Here is a 23,713-nt window from a genome sequence, read left to right on the forward strand (position 1 = left end):
GTTTATCCTCACAACAACCCTGTGAGGTAGGTTAGGCTGAGAGTCAGCGACTGGCCCAAAGTCATCCAGTGAGCTGTATGGCCAAGTGGGGACTAGAACCTGTGTCTCCCCAGTCCCATTCCAACACTCAAACCTCTACAACACACTGACATTAATAATTGTAACAATGTAGGGGAAGCAAAGAGGAGGACAGAGGAGAGGAAGTATAACAAAGAATAAATGTAAGCAGGTAAATACAGTAATCTTTGTTGACGTTTAGGATTAAAATGATAAAATACCCCAATTTCCAGGCCTGGGCAAGAGAAAGTGTTCATGAAGCTGCAGGCAGGGAGAAATGGACTTTGGTATATTTGGGAGATAAGGGCTGCAGTGTGGAAGGAATTCGTGGCAGAAGGAGAAATGTCCATCGAATAGTAGGGTTGGAAGGGGCCAATAAGACCATTGAGTCCAATCCCCAGATGTGTTGGACTACAACTCCCATACTCCCCCAACCAGCATAGCATAATCCAAGACATCTGGAGGGCAGCAGGTTGGGGAATGCTGCTCTACAGGCATGAGGATGAGACATTTGTTCTTTTTTTAATTAAGGAAACCTAGGGTTCTTATTATCCTGTTCATTCCTAAGCATTCTACATACACAGCATAAACATTCCCAAAACTTCTCCCTGCAAACATGAGACCTAGCAACCCCCCTTTTAAAAAGCCCCAGATTCTCAGCACACTTAATTTCATGACAGATATGAATAACCATATATACTCTGGATGGCTGCCTCATCTGCTCTAACTGCGTACCATATATTCTGCCATTCTGTGGTGGCTCCATTGCAGCTTACTATAACATTGCTTAAAATGTAGCCTCAGAGCGGCTCTCCTGGTAACAATGAAAAACACTGCCTGTAATAAAAGGCTCTCCGGTGGCTTCCAGATATTAATTAATTCTGAAGGCAAGTGTTATTAATCCTAATTACAAAGAGAAAAGTTAAACCTTCACAGTCTGTGCCCTTCTCAATATCACCCTGAAGATCTGGTTGCTGCAGAAAGGAAAGGACTGTGTGAATTGCACACCTGGAGTTTCATCAAACAAGTACAGAATATCTTCAAACTGGCATTGAAAACCATAGCTTTTGTATGTGTTGCTTATCTAAAATGAAACCCTCCGAGTTTCTGACCACTTTGGAAACATCTGAATAGGGATGTATGGATTGTGTGAAATGCATTCCATCTGCGTTTCGTGGATTGTCAGGCACCTTTCGTTCTGTCATCTGCACATTGATGGAATTGGATTTTTTTTTGTTTCTGAATTTGTGCAAATTTGCACATGCAAAATGCACATTTTCACTCTTTAGCCTATGGAGGAAATGCACATTTTTGGCCCGTTGTTTTTATTTTGCGTATCTTTTACAACAACGTTTGCACAAAATTCGGAAAGTTAGAAAAACAGTCCGCAAACCTGCAGAATTGGCCCAACAGGGGGAAAGCTGGTCTACTGCAGAATCCATGGGTCGGATTAATGAAAATCCAAACTCATTTGGTTCCATTGCGGATTTCTCCGACTTCCCTACATCTGGGCAATATCTAGCGAATGGCTGGAAATAAGAGAACTGAAGGAGAGCATTCCTTGCTCTGTGGAGTAGTGCTTTAATGCCCTGCATGGATCCTTTCTCTTTGCGTTACCTCTGTTGTTTGGTCCCTTTTCCATCCTGCTAACTTTTCCTCTCAAGAGCATCCATGACTTTATCTGCCTCTATTCCCATTCTCCTTCTTTCTTTGTTGATAATTCCAAGATAGAATGCCTTTTTCAGTTAATAAAAGGGAGCCCCTCCACTCTAGAGGTGAAACTGACAGGGGGTTTCAGTCCAACCTCCCAGAAGCATCTCCCACTTCACCATGAAATGTTGGAGAAATGCAGCTTCTCAGGTTCACCATGGTCCTTTTCAACCTTTTTACACAAATTGTGTGTTTCTACAAAATAACTAATCTCATTCATTTTTTCCCCTGAGGATCACGCTCAAGACTTTGCACATCTAGCTGGGTTTTTTTTCTGCAATAGAAATCAAACTCAATAGAGCTGGACCCAAGGAGAGTCCAAGATATTTGTCTGCACCAGCATAACTGCACTACCCATGGCAGAAACTGAATATGGCAGATTACTGAATCTCCCCTACTGGGGAACCTCTAAATGCGATGTCAAACTGGTCCCCTGCCACATATTATTAAAGGGACACAGGCACAGAGCAGGTGTCAAAGAAGCTCACTGAACATTTCTGCTGGTTAATAAGTCATGTGTGAAGGAACGCGACCACAAAGTGGTTATATCAGTGGTCCCATAGAGCACATCAATCTATTCATCTGGTACCACTAATTATTAGTATTAGTAATTATTAGTATTAGTGGTATGGATCAGGTCAGTTTGTATCAGAATTCACCAAGCACGATTTCCTCAAGCATCCCTAAATAACCACCACTAGTACCGATGGGGTGGTGGGGCATGAAGAAAAACTAACTCAGGTATTAGACCCTTAGTGTAACCTTTGAGGATGTACCCCTTGTGTAACCTGCAGCAAAGTAAGGCCATGATTTGGTTGGTTCATGTTATTTTCACAGAGCATGTCTTGCAATTTCACATAAGCACATTAAGAATGAAAGAGAGCCTGCACATTGCTGCCCGGGGACGCATTGCATATTGTGAAAACCACAGATGTGGAAACTGACATCACTTACTGTATTTAGCATCTGGGGAAATACTCCAACTGTCCCGCCCCGCCCCGTTCCCTAAGCTCAGGATTGCCATATTGTGTCATCTGCCTGCAGGGAAATGACACAGCCGGTTTCTAAGCTAGGGAGGCTTCTGGAAAGGATTCTTGCCTCTGGGAGCTTCCCCTCCCCAAGCATCACTATGAGGATTCCCCATGACCTCCCTCTACACCATCGGTGCAAAAATATCCTGCTGGCCTATTAACTGAGACTTGTAAAGACAATTCAAGGCACAAAATAATGTATTACTATCAAAGGAAACCATCCCATCTAAACATGGCCACCAAAAATAACGTGCTTTATTTTTAAGCATATTATTTATTTTTGAAGTTTATTATTTGTTGCGGGGGGTATAAGTGGTCAGGAATAACAAAGATTTGTTCCAGCACTGACTGGTTACGGGTTGTTCTCTCTAATCAATAGCCCTTGTTTATTGCACCACTTTTGTTACGAACTGGGATCAGAATTATAAATGCTGGTCTTCATTTGCCACAGTACTCCTGAAATATTGCCCAAGGGAAAACTGGTCAGGGTTTTATAAGAATGTATTTCTTATAAAATGTATGAGGGAGAGGGCCTTTTCTGTGGTGGCCCCCACTCTGTGGAACTCCCTCCCTAGGGAACTCCGCCATGCCCCCTCTTTAATGAGCTTCCGTCGTGTATTAAAAACGTGGTTGTTCAGGCAGGCATTTGGGGTGGGTTAGGGTATTTTAGAAAATGTTTTTACTGTAGAATTTTATTGTTTTAAACTGTTTTATTGTATGTTGTACATCGCCCAGAGTGGCTGGATGACCAGCCAGATGGGCGATTAATAAATTTAATAATAATAATAATAATAATAATAATTGTGTGTAGGACTTTTTTCTCTCTAAACCTGCATAGGCCTGTGCCCTTAAGCTGATAAATCTGTCCTGCAAGGTGGCTGCCAAAGGATTCCTTAAGTTTGCCTTGAAGCCCACTTTAATACGTTTCAGGCTTTTATCACTTGGACTTCTTTTTATTTCTTACATTATTCTCAGAATAGGTCTGAGTATCAGCTTTAGATCAGGTGAACTGAAATGCCCTTCCCACATTCTGTATGCACAAGCCCCAAACCAGGGGGAGGGGGAGGCTTTTGGGGGGTAGGGTAACCTCGAGTAGAGCCGCCTTGGACATTTATAATCGGGAAAAAGAGGCATAGCTGTTTTATATAAATAAACAGGATGAGCAAAAGTGTTGTGGGGGGGACACACAAGACCTGTCATATTTTACATCTGAAGCCTCCATCACAGTAACCATATCACATGATGTAGTATTGTTCTAGGGGTATTCTGGGAGGAGAATACCACAGCTGTTCACACAATCGCGCCCAAGCGCCCTCTCCCTCTGAGCAGAGCCCAGCCAGCTCCTTGGTATACACCTGAGCTGAGGGCAACGAAGCAAGAGGGGAGACGGCTAGAATGCAGGTGGAGGAAAACTTGTGCTGAGTCTGACCGAACACAGGTAAGAGCCCACTATCGAGCCTACTCTGTGGCGGTGAGGGTGGCAAAGAGGCAGTTCTTTTCCACCAGCATTGCATCTTCTCAGTGTCGTCCAGCGGAGATTTTCTGAGTGGTTCGCGGCCTGTTACATTCTGGGCCAGGGAGAGAGATGGTGGAACCCTCGGTGGCACGCTGTGATAAGTTTGCAAGGCACTTGGAAGATAAAGTCGCTCAGATTCGTCATGAATTGGAAACCACGATTAATGCAGTTCCATTGGTAGAGGCATTCAGAGCACTGTCTGTTCCAGTTTTATTGGATGAGTTTCAATTACTGAGGCCTGAGGATGCGGACAAGGTGCTTGGCCAAGTCCGATCGACCACTTGTGTGCTTGACCCTTGCCCTTCATGGCTTATTAAATCAAACAAGGAGGGGATGTCTGGCTGGGTCCAGGAAGTTGTAAATTCCTCCTTGAGAGAGGGAGTGGTGCCTGCCACTTTAAAAGAGGCGGGAATTAGACCACTCCTGAAAAAGCCTAACCTGGACCCAGAGTCCAGGTCTATTTTATCCCCTATGCTGTTTAACATCTACATGAAACCGCTGGGGGAGGTTATCCGGAGGTGTGGGCTGAGGTGCCATCAATATGCGGATGACACCCAGCTCTACCTCTCTTTCTCATCAAAACCAGGTGAAGCAGTGGCTGTTCTGAATCAGGGCCTGGACACGGTAATGGACTGGATGAGGGCCAATAAACTGAAATTCAATCCAGACAAGACGGAGGTACTGTTAGTGGGTGGTTCGTCTGCCCGGCTAGGTGATATTCAACCTGTTCTGGAGGGGGTTGCACTCCCCCTAAAGGATCAGGTTCGTAGTTTGGGGGTGCTCTTGGATCCAGAACTGTCACTTGAGGCACAGGTGAACTCAGTGGCACGGAGCACTTTTTATCAGCTTAGGCTGGTATACCAACTATGCCCTTATCTGGACAGAGATAGCCTAGCTACAGTTACCCATGCTCTGATAAATTCTCGTCTGGATTACTGCAATGCGTTATACGTGGGGCTGCCTTTGAAAACGGTCTAGAAACTTCAGCTGGTCCCAAATAGCAAGATTGTTAACAGGGACTGGCCTGCGAGCTCATATTACGCCAGTACTTTTTCAGCTGCACTGGCTGCCAGTCCATTTCCAGGCCTGATTCAAAGCGCTGGTATTAATATTCAAAGCCCTTAACGGCTTGGGGCCAGGTTACCTGAAGGATCGCCTCCTCCCACATGTGCCTGCCCGGACCTTAAGATCATCCTCAGTGGCCCTCCTCCATGAGCCCCTGCCAAAGTAAGTGAGGCAGGTGGCTACTAGGAGGAGGGTTTTTTCTGCTGTGGCACCCCGGCTCTGGAATGAGCTCCCTAGTGAGGTTCACCTGGCACCTACATTGTATTCATTTTGGCACCAGGTGAAGACCTTTTTATCTTCCCAGGCATTTTAGCTTTCTAAACTTTTAGCTTTGCGGTTTTAAATCTGTATTTTAAACTCCTGCATTGCTGCTAGGTTTTATTGTGGTTGTATTGTTATACTGTGGTTTTAATGTTCTATATATTTTAAATTGTTTAATTGTGTGCTGTTTGGTTTTAATTTTTGTGAACCGCCCAGAGAGCTTCAGCTATTGGGCAGTATAGAAATGAAATGAAATGAAATGAATAAATAAATAAATAAATAAATAGTGACCACTGCAAGTTTCCCCATCCTGTTTCACCCACAAAACCCTACCTCTGAAAATGAATCAGGGCATGGCTCCCTTTAACCCTCACCCCACCATCCACATAAATGAGATTTTGAGGCAGTAGTTACTGATAGCATCATTCTACGTGGTTTTATTTATTTACAATATTTGTATACCACTCCATATCTAGAACAGATTTCAGAGCAGTCAACACAAGAGATAAAACAGTAAAAGGATAAAAAGATTAAAACACCAGAATAAAATAATGCTATTTTTAAAAACAGAATACCAGTAGAAACCATGACTGGTCAGTTAAGGAATGCCTCATGGAATAGTGTTGTTTTCAGAGGCATGGAAGCAGCACAGTGTTGTTGCCTGCCTGACCTCTAGGGGCAGGAAGTTCCAAAAAAGGGGGCCAGCACACTGAAGGCTCTTCTCATGCTGGACTCCAATCAGGCCATAGATCCATGTGGAACCACCATGAGCAAGACTATAAGCCTCCTGACTTATAGAACAAAAGATATTTGAAATATACACTTTATGATCTATGAAACACACTGTGGCGTAACTTGAAAAGCTGATTTTTTAATGCTGTGGTAACATGGGATAGGTCTGTAGGAAATGGACAATATTTATTTCATCTTTCTCTTCTCTGGGATGAAAACCTGAGAATAAACTAACCCAGTTTATTTCTGAAATCTAAATGCAGGCCAGTCTGTATGCTTGCTCTTCTATTAAAAAAGGGAACCTGTGGGAACAGTCCCACAGCCTGAACTAGCCTTCCCCAACCTGACCTCCCGAGGTTTTGGGCTTCAATTCCCATTCACCCCAGCCAGCATGGACAATGGTCAGGAATGCTGGGAGTTGTAGTCCAAAACATCTGGAGGGTTGGGGAAGGCTGCCCTAGACCATAAGTCAACAGTGGGGAACTTCAGACCCAGAGTCCCAGTTTGGCTGTCTGGGGTTCCCCAGATGGCCACACACCCTAACCCCGTCCCCACCCCCTTTCCCCCATCACCAATCATTTGGAGGTTTCCTAGCTTTAAGAACATAATAAGAGACCTGCTGGATCAGACCAAGGGTCCATCTAGTCCAGCATTCTGTTCTCACACACTAGCCAACCAGCTGTCGACCAGGAAATCACAAGCAGTGCATGAGTGCAACAGCACCCTCCCACCCATGTTCCCCAGCAACTGGTGCACATAGGCTCACTGCCTCTGGCACTGGAGCCATCAGGACTAGTAGCCATTGATAGCCTTTTCCTCCAAGAATTTGTCTAACCCCCTTTTAAAGCTATCCAAGTTGGTGGCCATCACTACATCCTGCGCTAGCAAGTTCCATAGTTTAACTATGTGCTTTGTGAAGAAGTCCTTCCTTTTACCCATCCTGAATCTCCCACCAATCAGCTTCATAGGACGACCTCAGTGGGTTCTAGTATTATGTGAGAGGGAGAAAATGTCTCCCTATCCACATTCTCCACACCAGGCATAATTTTGTACACCACTATCATGTCTCCCCTTACCCTCCTTTTTTCCAAACTAAACAAGCCCAGATGTTGTAACTTTCCCTCATAGGGGAGATGCTCCAGCTCCTTGATCATTTTAGTTGCCCTTCTCTGCACTTTTTCCAGCTCTACAATATCTTTTTTTAGGTGTGGTGACCAGAACTGTACACAGTATTCCAAGTGTGGTTGCACCATGTAAGGGTAGGATGATACTGGCAGTTTTAGTCTCAGTTCCTTTCCTAATTATGCCTAACATGGAGTTTGCCTTTTTTTTACAGTGGCCGCATGCTGGGAGATCTGCACTGAGCTGTCCACCACAACCCCAAGATCTCTTTCCTGGTTGGTCACCACTAGTTCACATCCCATCAGGTTATACTTGAACCTGTGCTTTTGTGCACTTTTTTCCCCATTCTAAAAGGTTGAAATGCCTCTCCTACGGCTCAGTTACTGAAAGTAACAATTTCAAGCTACAAAATGCTATTTTGGTATTTTCTGGCCCCACCCCTTTGCCTCTAGCCCCACCCACCACCGGAATGCTGCCCGAGAGCTTTTCCAAAATGGAATTCGGCCGTACTCCTGCCATAAGCGAATGACGCTTCCTCTTGTCACTGAACGCCTATCACATGTTATCCTTGCCCACTTAGTTATCCCTACACCGCTTTCCCTGGCTACAAGCTGCTTCTGCCCCTGTGATTATTCCCCATTGCCCTAACCAGCCCTGCCTTGGTGGATCCTGGAAAGACCATGGTACTGAATGCCTTGAAGCAGATTAGAAAACAGTGGTGTTCTCTCAAGATTATTGTCATGTAAACAACCCCATTATGTGGAAATATGCATTTCAGTAGGCATCTATTACTGCCCAATATTCACGGACAAAAATACATTCAGATTGTCTGCCTGGATAGGTCACGCATCTGGAATTAGCCTGGATGCATTTTGATTCCTAGCAGAGGTCTCTCACTCTGGCCGATAGCAACACCATTGCCATTCAATCTCACAAACAAAATCCAATTTATTTCTGATGGGTTTTCAGTCTTGGCATTCAGCCGCTCAAGGATAACGGACAAGGAGGGGTCGGATAATGCATCTTTTTTTGTTTGTTTTACGTTAGGGTATGAAAGAGCTTTAATTATACTGATTAGGCTAAAAAAGGATAAGCCCACTGTCAATTAGGGCAGGGGGTGGCAGAAGGTAGATTAGGATCTAATGAATCATAGAATAGTAGGGTTGGAAGGGGCCTACAAGGCCATCGAGTCCAACCCCCTGCTCAATGCAGGAATCCAAGTCAGAGCATCCCTGACAGATGGCTGTCCAGCCTCGTCTTGAACGCCTCCAGTGTGGGAGAGCCCACCACCTCCCTAGGGAATGGGTTCCATTGTCGTATTGCTCTAACAGTCAGGAAGATTTTCCTGATGTTCAGCTGGAATCTGGCTTCCTGTAACTTGAGCCCATTATTCCGTGTCCTACACTCTGGGATGATGGAGAAGAGATCCTGGCCTTCCTCTCTGTGACAACCTTTCAAGTACTTGAAGAGCGCTATTGTATCTCCCCTCAGTCTTCACTTCTCAAGGCTAAACAAATTTAATGGTAGAGTTCTGGGTAAACTGCCATAGACTGCCAAGGGTTTCTTTCTTTCTTTCTTTCTTTCTTTCTTTCTTTCTTATTTATTTATTTATTTATTTATTTATTTATTTATTTATTTATTTTCTATACCTCCTAATAGCCGAAGCTCTCTGGGCGGTTCACAGAAATTAAATTCTCACTCACAATTTTCCAAAACAGTAACAACTATGGCTATCCACTTACCTGGGAGTAAACTGGATTAATGCAGTGAACTTACTTCTGAGTAGACACATATAGGATTGCACTATAAAAGGCTTGCCTCTACCCCTCCAACCATGCAATCCTATGCTTGTTTACTCAGATTAAGTCCCACTGTATTCAATGGCACTTACTCCCAGCTAAGCGGGTATAGGATGGTGGTGACAACCAGGTGGCTGAGACTGAGAAGTTTGGGGGAAAGCCATGGGGTTTTGAGCGATACAACTGTGAACTCAGTTCTGAAGACAAATTCCCAGGTTGACCATGTGCTCTGAGGCAGCCCTGTCCCTTAATTCTCAGTGTGTGTCTGCACCCCTCATCCACTATTTTGCACCTGCTTCCAGTTGATGGACCTTGGGCTTCTAACAAAAACAAAGTATATCCTGCAAATCTGAAGTCTGCCCACCCCTGAATTAGGTGACCTTTGCCAAGCTTTTCTACATGAGGCATTTCTTGTTCACTCATCATGTCACATGGTTGTTTATGGGTTTGTTTTTTAAGAGCACTTTCGTGGGATTTTTTAAAGCAGGGAAAATGCAGTACTATTTGTGAAAATGAAACAAAACACTTTTCCTCACTTACGAATTTGCATTATTCCGCTTTGCCACAGTGCCACCTAGAGGTGATGTAGCAGGAAAGCAGGAAAGGAAAAGCTCTTTGTGTAGAGCTCAGATTCCAGTCCTGTGACAAAACTGAAAGCAGATACAGCCAATTAATAGCCTCATGTAGAAAAGCTCACAAACAGCTCTGCTCTATATGTTTGAGCTGTACCTTCATGCTGTCTGAGTTTGAGCATGTTTGTGTGTGTTGGTAGGTAGGTAGTTAAATATAGAAGACCTCACAGCAAACACTTGTGAAACATGTAAAAAAAGGAAGCACAACCAGCCACAGAAATTCTATATATTTGGAGGTAAAGTTTCTGAGGATTTCCCACACTTTTTTCTCCTCCTCTTCAGTATATAAAACTGTTGGAACAAAGTACTCAATGCAGATGTTGAATAGTCAGCTCCTGGCCTCTACCGCTGAAAATAGAAATATTTACCTCTTGGCGTTGACAGAGGTGCAATGCTCAAAGAGTCTAGTTTTGATACTGCTTCAGCTAAATTGCATCAGTGCTCTGTAAGAGCCAAGTATCATGATCATCATATGAACAGGGTCTACGAAAGAGCTTGCCATATGACAGCCTCTGAATGGGTCATGTATCCCATTTGCCCTATAGACAAGCCAGATGTGCCACATGCATCAGATGTTTGCAACAGAAAAACAAGTTACAAACATCCAACATCTCTGTCACCACCCACTGCCAGCCACCTTGAACTGCACACATTTCTACAGTCAACTAGTTCTCTGCGCGCTGTTAAAGCATCCAGGCCACACTCCCATGCTGTGCTTAGCTTTCTAGCTGGAAGTCTATTACAAGTAAAATTTGGGCTCAATTGGCTGAGGATCTCTGTGCTATTCTCCCATGCTTACATGTTGGAAGCCAAAGAAACTACAGTCACTGAAGTCTACTCCAGGTGGCTCTTGGAAGTAGTCAAGATTTATTTATTTCTTTCATTCATGCATTTATTGTATTACATTTATATCCCGCCTTTTTTCCTCAAGGAACCCAAGTCGGCATACATAATCCTCCTCCTCTCCTCCAGTTTATCCTCACAACAACAACCCTGTGAGGTGGGTTGGGCTGAGAGTCTGTGACTGGCCCAAAGTCACCCAGTGAACTTTCATAGCCGAGTGGGGACTAGAACCCAGATCTCCCCGCTCCCAGTCCAACACTCTCGCCACTACACCACACTGGCTCTTTGCCTTTACAGAAAGGCAGAAGTACAAATTCCCTACTACAATGACAAAACAGAACAGCTCAAAATGCTAAATATTATAGAGCACTTGAGAGAAAGGGGTGTTGTTGTTTTACCTACTTTTGAGGGAGAGCCCTTCAGGAGGTCTTCAGGCATTGCCATGGCAACTGTCACAAAATAATACCACCGATAACAGGTGCAGAAAAATAAAGATGAAAACTAACACAGAACGTACAAACAAACACACACACACACACAAGAAAAAAAAAGAAATTAATACAATGGACATGAACGCAATGGGGAAATAAATCTACAGCAATTGAGGAGAAAATTAAACTTACAAAAAACAATAACAGATGCTCCTGGGAAGCTTTTTAATGTGATGAAAGAAAATGTTGGCTTTAACTCAACAAAAATAAGCATGCTGGATGGAACTATGTGTCCACATATAACATAGCAGGTATAAGGGAACTCCTACCTGTACATAGGGACAGTGACCGTTCGCTCATAATAATTCCAAGTGGAGTGCAAATCAGTTCGAGTGAGGTTAGTGGCGTAGAACCTCCATGCAGCCTGTGAGAGGAAGAATAAGATGCGGGCATGAATTTTTAAAACCAGCAAATTCCAGTAACAGCGGGGAGGGGGAATCTTTGTCATCAAGATCTCCAGTTTTCACAAGCAAGGAGGCTGGAGACGATAGAAAGAAATACCTAGATTCATAGTATTGGTTATCTTGAATCAAACTGGCAGGGGTCAACAGCCCCTTAGTATCTTGGGCCTGTAACCAAGAGTAGCTTTGCATGGTACGAAGAAGCAAAAAGCAATTCTCATTTTGATTTTCTGAAGTCACATGTGAGGAGGGAAGATGCAGCTCTCCTGCACATAGCTCAGTGGGTAGAGCACACGTCTTAGAATCATAGAATCACAGAATTATAGAATAGTAGAGTTAGGAGGGGCCTACAAGGCCATCGAGTCAAACCCCCTGCTCAATGCAGGAATCCAAGTCAGAGCATCCCAGAGAGATGGCTGTCCAGCCTCGTCTTGAACGCCTCCAGTGTGGGAGAGCCCACCACCTCCCTAGGTCATTGGTTCCACTGTCGTATTGCTCTAGCAGTCAGGAAGTTTTTCCTGATGTTCAGCCGGAATCTGGCTTCCTGTCACTTGAGCCCATGATTCCGTGTCCTGCACTCTGGGATGATCGAGAAGAGATCCTGGCCTTCTTCTCTGTGACAACGTTTCAAGTACTTGAAGAGTGCTATCAAATCTCCCTTCAGTCTTGCATGCAAATGGTCCCAGGTTCAAACCCCGTCCTCTCCAGGTAGGGCTGGAAAAGACCTGAAACCCGGAAGAGCCACTGCCAGTCAGTATAAACAGTGCAGAACTAGAAGGACCAATAGTTCGACTCACGATAAGGCCACTTTCTATGTTCATTTAGAGCAGGAGCTAAATATTATAAAGAGGCGTGGACCTGTCCCATGGCTGTTTGTTCCCTTTTCCTCATTAACATCACCCACAATACAGTGCATGATGCCTCATCATCACGCTGAGCATTTTCCCACCCCCACCAGCAATAAGGTGAGGCGGAGGCACGGAGACATGCAGCACAATGAAGTCCCGTCAGTGATTGCCTTGTGGTAGGCACTGCAAGGAAGAAACAATGAGACATCCGAGTCTTCTCTCTCTCTCTCTCTCTCAATCTGCCAAGATTTTAGCACTCTTCTTGAAGAAAAAAGGTGTTAAGCCTGATTATTATTATTTTAAAATGTGAGCGTAGTCAGGCTGTACATACAGGCATCTGTTCCTGCGAAAAAAAACAAAAAAATCCTGCATCCCAGTTTCAGCACCATAGCTGCAGGAGCCAATGTGGGTGCAGGAACGTTCAGGCCATTAAACGCTTGAGTCTGCTCATGTAATTAACTAAACCCGTCTGCTCTTCTTTCTTTCCTTCATCCACTGTCGCCAGCTCATGACTGGCTGGCAGAGCCTGCTTTCGTCCTGTGAAAGAGCACCTTGCTTGACCGATTTTTGTTCTTAGGTGGGGCCTGAGTGCAAGGGTGTACAACTTTGTACAACAAATTTCCATCCCCCAGACATGTCTTGGGACAGCATCCCTGCTGCCGCCCCACTGAAATTCCAATTGCTTTGGGCAGTGGAGGCTGCACGGACGGCTGGGGGGGGGCACATGCGGTCCACCCCCCACCCTAGCATCCAGATATAGCCATGCAGCATCTTTTAGCAGAACAGATGCTTCCAAATGTTCCCCATTTCCCCCACTTTGGGTTTCAGTCACAAGAACGACATAAGGTGCCTTGAGTCTGGGGAATGCTGGCTGGGGAATGCTGGGGCTTGTAGGCATTTTTCTGTCTAAACGTGCATAGGATTGCACCTTAAGCCCATTAGGGTGCAATTTTATGCATGTTTAGATAGAATGCTGGGAGTCGTAGGACTTTTTTTCTGTCTAAACATGCATAGGATTGCACCCTAAGACATTTAATAAATTATTATTGTTGTTATTCTTATTATTCTACCCAAGCCCTTTTATTGCTGCTTCGTAACCCTACTTCTCCTACCTAAATACAAATAATAAAATTGCCGTAAGCCGCCTTGGGAGGGCTTCTGCCCTGAAAGGCGCCCAAGAAATATTATAAATAAATGAATGCATGAATGAATGAATGAATGTAAACATTGTTCTTTATGCCCCATTCGCCCAAATGCTCCCATTTTTACAGTACTCAAATGCTATGTTCCAAAGGAAAAAATGAGACTGAACAAATCTTAAAAAAAAAAACCAAATCAAATCTTCATAAGAGAGAAGCAGAGTGGTGCCATGGCTAAAATGTTCAAACTTACATGACCTTGAAACCCCACTCCTCCCTCATCTTATATCCTGTCCCACCTCGCAGGGTTGGTGGGAGGACAAAGTGAGATAACCCCATGTATGTCACCCCGAGCTTAGAGGAAAAGGCAAGTAGATCAATGAATTCAAATCCTGACAGGCAGAATTTAGACTGATTGCAGGTTCAGCATTTTCTTGGCACTGCATTTGGTACTTGTCAATGCAAAGTATAAATAGAGTGTGGCTTTTTCATTTTTTTAAAACCTTGGAGTCCTGCACAGAGCCAGCAGGACTTCTCAATCAGGAGAAATGATGCTAGCTTGCATTGCCACCTAAGGAAAAATAAACAGAACCCTGGCTCCTAGTCTTGTGGGAATTGGTCCACCAGGGAGAAGTGCCTAAAAGCCTCCATTAAGTCTCTGAAGTGCACTTGTACCTCAGAGAGAAAAACACACCCAGCACTATTTTTAGCCTCAAAAGCAAGACCAAGGCAAATGCAGGTGGAGCAGAGGAGTGTTACATGACTTCTTTACCCTTAGGCAGCCTTCCGCAACCTGGTGCCCTCCAGACATGTTGGACTACAACTCCCATCATTCCCATGCTGCCTGGGAGTGATGGGAGCTGCAGTCCAACACACCTGGAAGGTACCAGGTTTGGGAAGGCTGCCTTAGGTAAGCATTCAGTAATGCTTGAAGCCCGCTCATTATTAGGAAACGCACGTGTGCCTCCTGAAAATGAAGACAAAAGAATAAAGCCACCCAATTCCCTTCACCCTTGGCTGTTTTGCATCAGAGCGCTCTCAGCTAATTGGCATTTTGCAGGGCCCAAACACAAGCCCTCTACAACAGCTCACAGAGGAGCTGTCCTGAAGAACTCACCAGGCTCAGAAACTCTGCCAAGACACGCCTGTGGGCATTTAGGGAAGATGTCTCCCAAGGTGGGAGCTGTTCTGATGCTGGGCTGTATGCAGCCAAAAGCAGCGGTGGGCAGAAGGTAGGTTGGAATCTCTTGGCATGATCTGAGGTAGATCAGCAAGGATTTCTGACTCCCAATCACTGAACAATGGGAACAACAAAACAATTCAACAAAAAACATGGGGAAGGACTGTGAGGTCCGTTCAAAGCAAATGCCTCAAAATACATTCCTGGGCTCGGAATTCTTTCATTCTACATGGTTTCTGTGGCAATGATATTCACAAGGGAAGGGTGGAAGGCAGGCAGGCAGGCAGGCGGGCAGGCCCCAAAACCTGCCAAAATAGGTGAAAAAAAGAGAATGGTAAACCTTAAGAAAGACAATGTATTGAAACAAATTGCCCAAAGCATTTTACCAAATGTCTTTATTGGGGCAAACAACAGAACATTCTCCTGTATCAAAAGGTGCTTCCAATTTAGATCAGATTTCAGTTGTAGACAGAGAAAGACTGAGATGTGTTTTTTGGATGAAGATGCTTTTTTCAGATATCTATTGCTTTTTGTTGAGCATGTAGTATTATGCACTTAATGAAATAAAGCCAGTGTATATAATAGTAAATTAATAAAAAGGGGTGGGGGGTGGTAGGAAACAAACAGTGCTTCCTAGAAGTTTTAGGATTTGCATTCATTCATCCCTGACATCATACAGCATATGCATCTTCTGATATAGGAGAATGTTCCATTGTCACCTCTGTTGAAACCCAATGGACAATTGAGCTGGATTAATAAACTCTCCCGCAAGACCTGCTTGAGGCTCACCTCGTCCTGCCGTAGCCCCAACAGCTCCAAAAATCCCCAGGTTCTGCTCACTCACCTGAATCAGGCCTGCTGCAGGGTTTCTCCTCTTCTCAAAGTGCTTTTGACGGTGCTGCTCTTGAACCTTCAAGGCAAATCCAGAACCTAGGATACCCTGGAATAAAGAACAATATTACTTCCATTCAGTTGTCAACTGACTCTTTATTCTGTCCCTTAATCTGATGGGTGGGTGGGTGGGTGGGGAGAGAGAGAGATTGTGTCCCTTTAAAAAGCACAGGTAGACGAGAAAATGCAGCATTTCTGTAATTTCTGCCAGTTTCGTTCTATTGCCAGAGGCTTCCATCAGGATAAAGGATTTTAAACCACACTACATGTGATTCTGTTCAGATGCGGAGCAGTATATAAATGTTGTAAATAAAATAAGATGTGTTAATTGGCTTACCTGGTGCCAGGATGTTTGTATTATCAACAACAACTGCACTGTGAGTGATCACTGTTCCTAATGTGATTGTCACAGCCAGAACCTCATGCATTTAATTTCCTTCTGACCTCACTGTTTACGGTTTCCCAGCCAGCCACCCCCTCGCAACCAACACCACCATAGCTACTGTATATAAACCTAAAACTCTCCATAATACTCCATGCATCTGATGAAGTGGAATGTAATCCACAAAAGCTCATGGCAGAATAAATGTGTTAGACTTTAAGGTGCCACAAGATTCTTTGATGTTTCTGCAAGTGGCTACAGTAAGTGAAAACTGAGGATAAGAAGCCTCCAGATTCTTAGGGGCATCTGGACTTACCTCTGGTTTATACTAGGATGTGTGTGTACTACAAAGTTCAGTTGAATTCAAAATTCGTAGCAACACGCTCATCTGAAAGTGGTGCACCCTGCATGGGTAATCAGGGCCAGTTCAGTCAGTACTTCCAATATCCTATCCAGCCCTACGCACGGAGCAAGCCCCACCTCCGCTGTCTACATGACGATGGCCCATTTGAATGGGGCCAGTTCGCTAAATAAAATCCAGGAACTTTGGCACATGTTCATAGGATGGTATACATGTAGAACTGTACACATGTAGGCCTAATTCTGAGGAATGGCATTTGGACAGCAGAGGTGAGGATGCTGCACCAGCTCCATAAGCAGGCCTGGATCAGACCTCAAAAGTGGCATCCAAGCTGGACCCAAGTGTTGATGAGTCAAGAGAACACCTCTAAATTAACAACCTTTGAAGCAACCTCAGGTAAGTCTGGCCAGGTAAAACAGCGAGTCAGTAAAGGGGTGAGAATGTTACTTTTCACATGTATCCTAATGAAGGCAAAAATACACTACCAAACATTTTGGGGACAGGATATTTTGATATATTTTATTTATTTATTTCTTACATTTATATCCCGCCTTTTCCTCAAAGGGGCCCAAGTCAGCATACATGAGCCTCCTCCTCTCCATTTTATCCTCACAGCAACCCTGTGGTGTAGGTCAGACAGAGTCAGTGGCTGGCCCAAAGTCACCCAACTGGGGACTTGGCCAACTGGGGACTTGAACCCAGGCCTCCACAGGCCCAGTCCAACATTCTAACCACAACACCACAATGGCTCTGAAGGCCCATCTACTTCCACACAAATCTGTCCATCAGTTGTGGTCTTCACTAGAAGCCCTGCTGCCAAGGGAGGTCTACTCGGCAGTAGCACAAGACAGGGCTTTTTCAGCGGCAGCACCGCAGCTGTGGAGCTCCCTCTGTAGGAAAGTTCAGCTGGCCCCATCTTTGATGGTTTTGAAAACGGGCAGCCAGGACATTTTATTCTGCCCAACTGTGATGGTTTTTGAATCAATGTCAATCCTTCTCTTTTGATGCTGTTATTTTTTTTAAGTGATTTGTTTTTTAAAATGTCTTATTGCTCTCAGTTTTTATTGCATTGATGCATATGTCTGAACTTTTAAAAATGCCTTTTGAGGGCCCAAAGGCAGCATATAAATGTTTCTACAAATAAATAACATTCCACCACTGACCTAGATATAGGGTGCTTCCAGACTAGACTTTTATAGCCCTGCCTCATTCACAGAAATTTACAGGGGGTCCAGATGAAGTCTTCTGGTCATGAACCTCCCGTGTTCTCTTACCACTTCTTCTGTCTTTTTCCTTAATGCAGAGAATCCATTAAGGAGAAAAAGACGGAACAGCTACACAGTGCATTTCAATTGCAAGCACCATGATCCCTCTGTCTGGAAGCAACCATACTCTGTTTTTGTTGTTGTTGTTGGTTGGTTGGTTGGTTTCAAATACAAATTTGGCTTGCAAAGTGCCAACTTACAGCTGGGAGGGCAAAAAAGGAAACACCAATCAGAGTGAACGTTGCTGCAAGGAGGCGTCCATTCCAGGTCTGCGGATACTTGTCCCCATAGCCAATGGTGGTGAGAGTAATCTGAGGAAAGGTAGAAACCATCATATGCAACCCAACAGAGATAAAGATGGCTCAGTGCTGGAGCCAAAACAAGATATTGCACACATTTAAAATTGGGCAATTTAAAAAAACTGAATATGGCATTTCATTCTAAAATTTTATTCTGAGTGACACCTCTACAAAGGCTAATCATAAATCTTGCTGGTTTTTATACACACACACGTGCATGCACATGCACACGTGCACACACCAGTACAACCACTAAGTCTACAGCCAAAAGATAGCTAATTGCACTGGTGCACAGAGCAGAGGTGTCAGGGTTCCCCTTATGATCCAGATCCCCTGAGCAACTCCGTAAGGACCTCTTGCCTCTTTAAGAGTCCCACCTTCTTTCTTTTACCTTCCCCTTTCCAATAACGTGGGGTTTAGGCTGTAGGTGTGGGGTGATTGACACTTCAGACACAGGGTTTAACTACAACAGTTTACTGGTAAATCAAAGCAAGCAAATTGCAACTAAAGGTATTTACACAATAGAGCTAAGTGATATGAAAGGCATTAAGAGAAAATAAAAGTTGTGAAACACAAGTTCCTTTACCCTAGCTGTACTTCTTCCTGCTCCCTCTTCTGGCTCTGGTCTCCCCGACTCTGTTCTTACTGGCTCTCTCATTCTCTTTATAAACCCTCCTCCCTTAAAACCAAAAGTACTGTTTCAAACCTGGAGAAATGAAACTTAACTGGGGGAAATGAAACTGAAACTTAACCAGGGAAATGAAACTACTCCTCTCAAGGATACCCCCTCCCAACAAAAACTCTTGGCCTCTAAGCCTGACCCTTTTCCCCTTTGCCTCTGTAGGCCTCAAACCTTAACTGGGGGAAAGCTACTTCAGAACTAAACCTGTGGTAAAAGTCCAAAACTGGACTTGGAGGGCCGTGCCCAGCTGCCCTCCAATTAAGCTCTGGACACGCGGGTAAGATTCAACTCGAGTTTATTTGTGTACAACAAAGGCAGCTCTGTCAACCCAGAGGCAGCACAGAAACCCAAACCCCTACACCCTGTGGTCAATCCCCAACATGCCGCTAAAAAAATCAGCAGGGGCAAGATTATTTGGGGACATGGCTGGTGAAGCTGGGTGTTTGCTGCAGGGTCAAAACCACCAAAGTGGCCACCACACTGCATAAAACCCCTCGAGGTAGCTGAACAACACCTGAGAGAATGCTCAACTTGCACACCCCACATCTCACAGATTAAGGGGAAGGCCCTCAAGTATGTTGTCCAAGAGTCCCCCAAATCTGGGGGGAACCTCTGGAGGGAAGAGCCTAGAGCCTGGACCATATCACCAACTACCAGGGACAGAAGACCGCAGTTCAGTAGAACTGCTGCTTCTGTGGGTTGATGACTTTACCACCAGCCAGCCCCTGAGTCCTCCCACAGCTCCTTCCCTCTGGGGTTGGATGGGAGATGTGGACCATATCCCAACCATCAAGGGTACTTTGGGAGCCAATCTTGGCTGGAAAACAGCATATTAAATACACACACACACACACACAAAGGGTTGCATCCAACATTGGCTGTCCAACAGGTGAATGCAAACCGCTGGCAGAACTGATTTCCCGCCCCCACTGCAGCCCCAAATGCAGCCCCCCAATTTGCTGCAGAGGGTTGGGGGATCCTCTGGAGCAGATTTTGGGGTACCCCAGGGGCTGCAGGGGAGAGGAGAGCAAGGGGAAGGCCCACTGCATGAGAGGAAGTCCACTCATGTGACATCAGATTTAATCTGTGAATCAGATTTAGATCTGACAGATTTAAGTCTGACAGGGCAAGTTACACTTGAGAGATCCACAGGGAAAGAACATGGACTGCTCCCAGTTTCAAAGTCTATTTATTACATTTATATCCCACCCTTTTTCCTACTCAAGGAACCCAAGGCAGCATACATAATCATCCTCCTCTCTATTCTATCCTCACAACAACAGCTCAAGAGCTTCGGCTATTGGGCGGTATAGAGATAGATAGATAGATAGATAGATAGATAGATAGATAGATAGATAGATAGATAGCCCTGTGAGGTTGGTTGGGACTGTGAGCTTCCATGGCCGAGTGGGGACTAGAACCTGGATCTCCCAGCTCCCAGTCCAACACTCTAGCCACTACACCACATTGGCTCTCCTAGTTTAGAAAACCAGTTCTCTGGACTCCACATCTTTCCTTGCTAATTCCATCTTCACTTAGGTTTCCTGAACAATGTCAGTGGAATTTAAGGCTGCCCCAGGAGCTGGCCAGATCAATGCAAAGCACTTTGCTAAACAGCTCGGGAGCCCTTTGCAAGGCAATGAGCATTTTGCAACACAGTTCAGCTCCTTTTCAAGCTTGCAGAGGACCCAGGCTTCGTGGCAAACTGCTTTGCTTGTCCAGACAACCAGGGTTTTAAAGATGAAGGTGCAGTGGTTTCTGAGCTGTTGTGAGGAGTCCAAACATCCAAGGGAAATGCTCCTATTGCAAAATATCACATTTCCCCAGCACCCAAAACACAATACTTTGGAACTGGGAAAATGCTTACATTTTCTTTCCCAGCCCACACTTCAATTGCATGAATGAAATGCTGCATGGAATACAGTTACGTAAGTATAACTGGTGGCTCCTGAATGAGGCTTATCGCATTCCTGTTGATGAGTTATAGAAATGTCCTCCCACAACATCTATGCCATTTGTTACATTGTAAGATGATTTTTAACTTCTTTAGAGCACAATCCTATGCACGTTTACACAGCAAAAAGTCCTACAGCTTCCAGCATGCCCCAGAGAGCATGGCTGGCTGCGGCATGCTGGGAATTGTATGCCTTTTTGCCGTCTAAACATGCACAGAATTGAGTCTTTAGGCACTGAGCAGTCTCATTCCCCCCCCCCCCACTGCCCCCATCATGGTGACACATTAGAGGACATACACCTTTTCTAAAAGTTGTGAACCCCAGCATGGACAACAGTGCCCCCACCATTGCAAGAAATCCATTTTTAAAATTTTGATTAAGCTGTGCAGACATTTTCCCTGCACTGCATTACATTCCACTTTCAACTCTTTGATAATTTCTCCATCTGACTCTGCAAACATATTACATTTTCCTTCCAAACTTGGGAGCGATTGGGATCCCATTTGTTACACCATCTGTGGAAGCCCACTTCAGAACAATGGCTAAAACTGCTTACCCAAAAGACCAGAAAAGCAGAAGGAAAATAACAAAAGGACAACTAAATTGGCCAGAGAACCTCATTAATTGTAGCTTTGTTGCTCTCTTAATCCGATAATCCACACACAGAAAGACAAGTGCTAAACAAAAAGGTAATCTTCAAGTACTTGAAAGGTTGTCACAGAGAGGAAGGCCAGGACCTAGAATCATAGGGCTGGAAGGGGCCTACAAGACCATCGAGTCCAACACCCTGCTCAGTGCAGGAAGCCTGATTCGCAGGCAGTCTCCCATCCAAGTGCTAACCACGGCCAACCCTGCTTAGCTTCCGAGATCAGACGAGATCAGTCTCAACTGAAGGAACATGTAATCTGACTGAAAGAACTGAGCATGTTTAGCCTTGAGAAGAGAAGACTGAGGGGAGATATGATAGCTCTCATCAAGTACTTGAAAGGCTGTCACAGGCCAGGATCTCTTCTCGATCATCCCAGAGTGCAGGACCCGGGATCATGCGCTCAAGTTACAGGCAGCCCGATTTTGGCTGAACGGCAGGAAAAACTTCCTGACTGTCAGAGCAATACGACAATGGAACCAATTACCTGGGGAGGTGGTGGGCTCTCCCACACTGGAGGCATTCAAGACGAGGCTGGACAGCCACCTGTCAGGGATGCTCAGACTTGGATTCCTGCATTGAGCAGGGGGTTGGACTCGATGGTCTTATAGGCCCCTTCCAACCCTACTATTCTATGATTCTATGACCTCTCCTTGGTTGGCTACAAAGAATTGCCAGTAGTCATGCCCTTCTATTATCAAGATGTCATTAATTTTACAAAGTGCCTTCATGGTGCATTAAGCAACACATTATTTGATTAATAATGAAGCCACAAATACATGTTGGACCCAGTAGTCAAGGAATAAACGTCAAAGGCCACATCTCGCATTTTCATGGGTCCACTTCTGCAACGCCAGCTCTAGCAGGAGATAAAATTGGGATGGGTCACTTTCTGGCAAAATTTGATTCACCGATTTGAGCAATTTCCTGCCCTCCTTCTCTAAAATCCCCATAAAGTATCACTGTTTGGCGACTCAGTCCATGGGTCTCTGATCCCACATTGTCTTCTATGTGCAGCCATCTTTAATTACAAACCAAAGATGTAGGATTTGCCAAATACATCCACAGAAAAATATAGAAAATGGTGGCATCCTGCATGTTGCCATTGTGAAATGCATCACCTTTGTATCAATCCACAAAGGCAGCATACAGGAGGCAATCAGCTGGAAGATTTGACTACCCTGACTGAGACTTATGGCCAAACTAGACCCAATGTTATTCACATGTTTAGCCTTTGCATGGCTGTGGGTTAAAAAAAAAATACAGCACAAAGGGGAGCTTTGTGATTGCACAGAGCAGGTGCAAGGGGAGCTCGATTCAGACCAGGACCATGGCAAAGGTAAAGGATTAAAGTGCCCCTCTCGACTTACCACCATCCCGATCCAGTTCTACTATTTATTAAAAAAATAACCAGCTATGTAAAAGCAATGTCACAGTCCAGGACTCCAACCCCTCATCCTCAGAGAATGAGGCTCCTGAGTTAATGAATCAGGGCTCAATTACAGCATGAGGTCCCCCCCCCACTTTAGGACCTAGTTCTCCAGGAAGGCCCAGGGACCAGCACCCCTGTAATCATGTTCTGTCATGAGATTCTGAGGACTCCAGCCATGAAGATACTACCCCCCTGCAGCCACTTCCGTGTCATTGCGACCCCAGGCTGCTGAAACAGACCAGGCCCCTTTAAGGCAGACAGACTCAGTCAACAGGGAGGTGGGCCTAACCAGCCTAAAGGAAGCCAAAACCATACTTAAGGCTCTGTCACACTCTACAGCTTGTTGGAGCAACACAGAGACAAACCTGTCTGGCTTCAAGCCACAGTATCACTTGGAGCTCTCCGAGGTACTGCTCTGTTTCTTGCCTCTCTGGGAAACCTGACTCCTGCTTGGTCAAAATCCACTGAACTGATTTGCCCAAAGTTCTCAGTGTAAGCCGGACCTCATAGTGCCCAACAATGCCAGGGCTTGCTGGCTTAAACAAAACAAGCTAAAGATTTGGATAACATCACATCTACACTGGACCTCAGAAGAGGAAGCCGGGATTGCAAGAGAAAAAAAGAACAAGATTAGTCTTCAGGGATCTGTAGGTAAAACTTACAAGGTAAAATACAAGGTAAAAATTGAACCCACCAGAGTATCGGAACTGCATAAGAAGCTAGTTTTTACTAGGGCTCACAAGAGCTCCTTCTCTGTGATAGCAAGAAACCAGCCTACCATGGATACTCACCAAACCCCACCACAGTGCATCAGCATAGGTGTCAAAGTGCTCATTTTCTCCCTTCTCAGCCAAGTACACAAGGAAGGAGGCTAAAATGAGGCAAAGGAAACCAATATACCAGGCAGTAATCAGCTCCTGCAACACAGTTAAACGGAAAGTGTGGAACTGAGTATTTTGGTATAGCCCATCTC

At 44.8% G+C, this 23,713-nt stretch overlaps 1 protein-coding gene across 1 annotated transcript in view; it reads right to left on the reverse strand.

Annotated features, from left to right (window-relative positions):
* KCNQ2 (potassium voltage-gated channel subfamily Q member 2) overlaps positions 1-23,713 on the reverse strand; it is a 164,726-nt gene that overhangs the window by 64,707 nt on the left and 76,306 nt on the right. Inside the window, exons 5-8 of the mRNA XM_084848417.1 lie at positions 23,532-23,657; positions 17,927-18,037; positions 15,672-15,767; positions 11,529-11,623 (exon numbers count right to left, since the gene is read on the reverse strand). Of these exons, the coding sequence (XP_084704543.1) occupies positions 11,529-11,623; positions 15,672-15,767; positions 17,927-18,037; positions 23,532-23,657 (428 nt within the window). The remainder of the gene's footprint in view (positions 1-11,528; positions 11,624-15,671; positions 15,768-17,926; positions 18,038-23,531; positions 23,658-23,713) is intronic.

This window comes from Heloderma suspectum, chromosome 4 (genome assembly GCF_057233095.1).
Source record: "Heloderma suspectum isolate Gila_16-S chromosome 4, 16-S_ref, whole genome shotgun sequence".
NCBI classification, from domain to species: Eukaryota; Metazoa; Chordata; class Lepidosauria; order Squamata; family Helodermatidae; genus Heloderma; species Heloderma suspectum.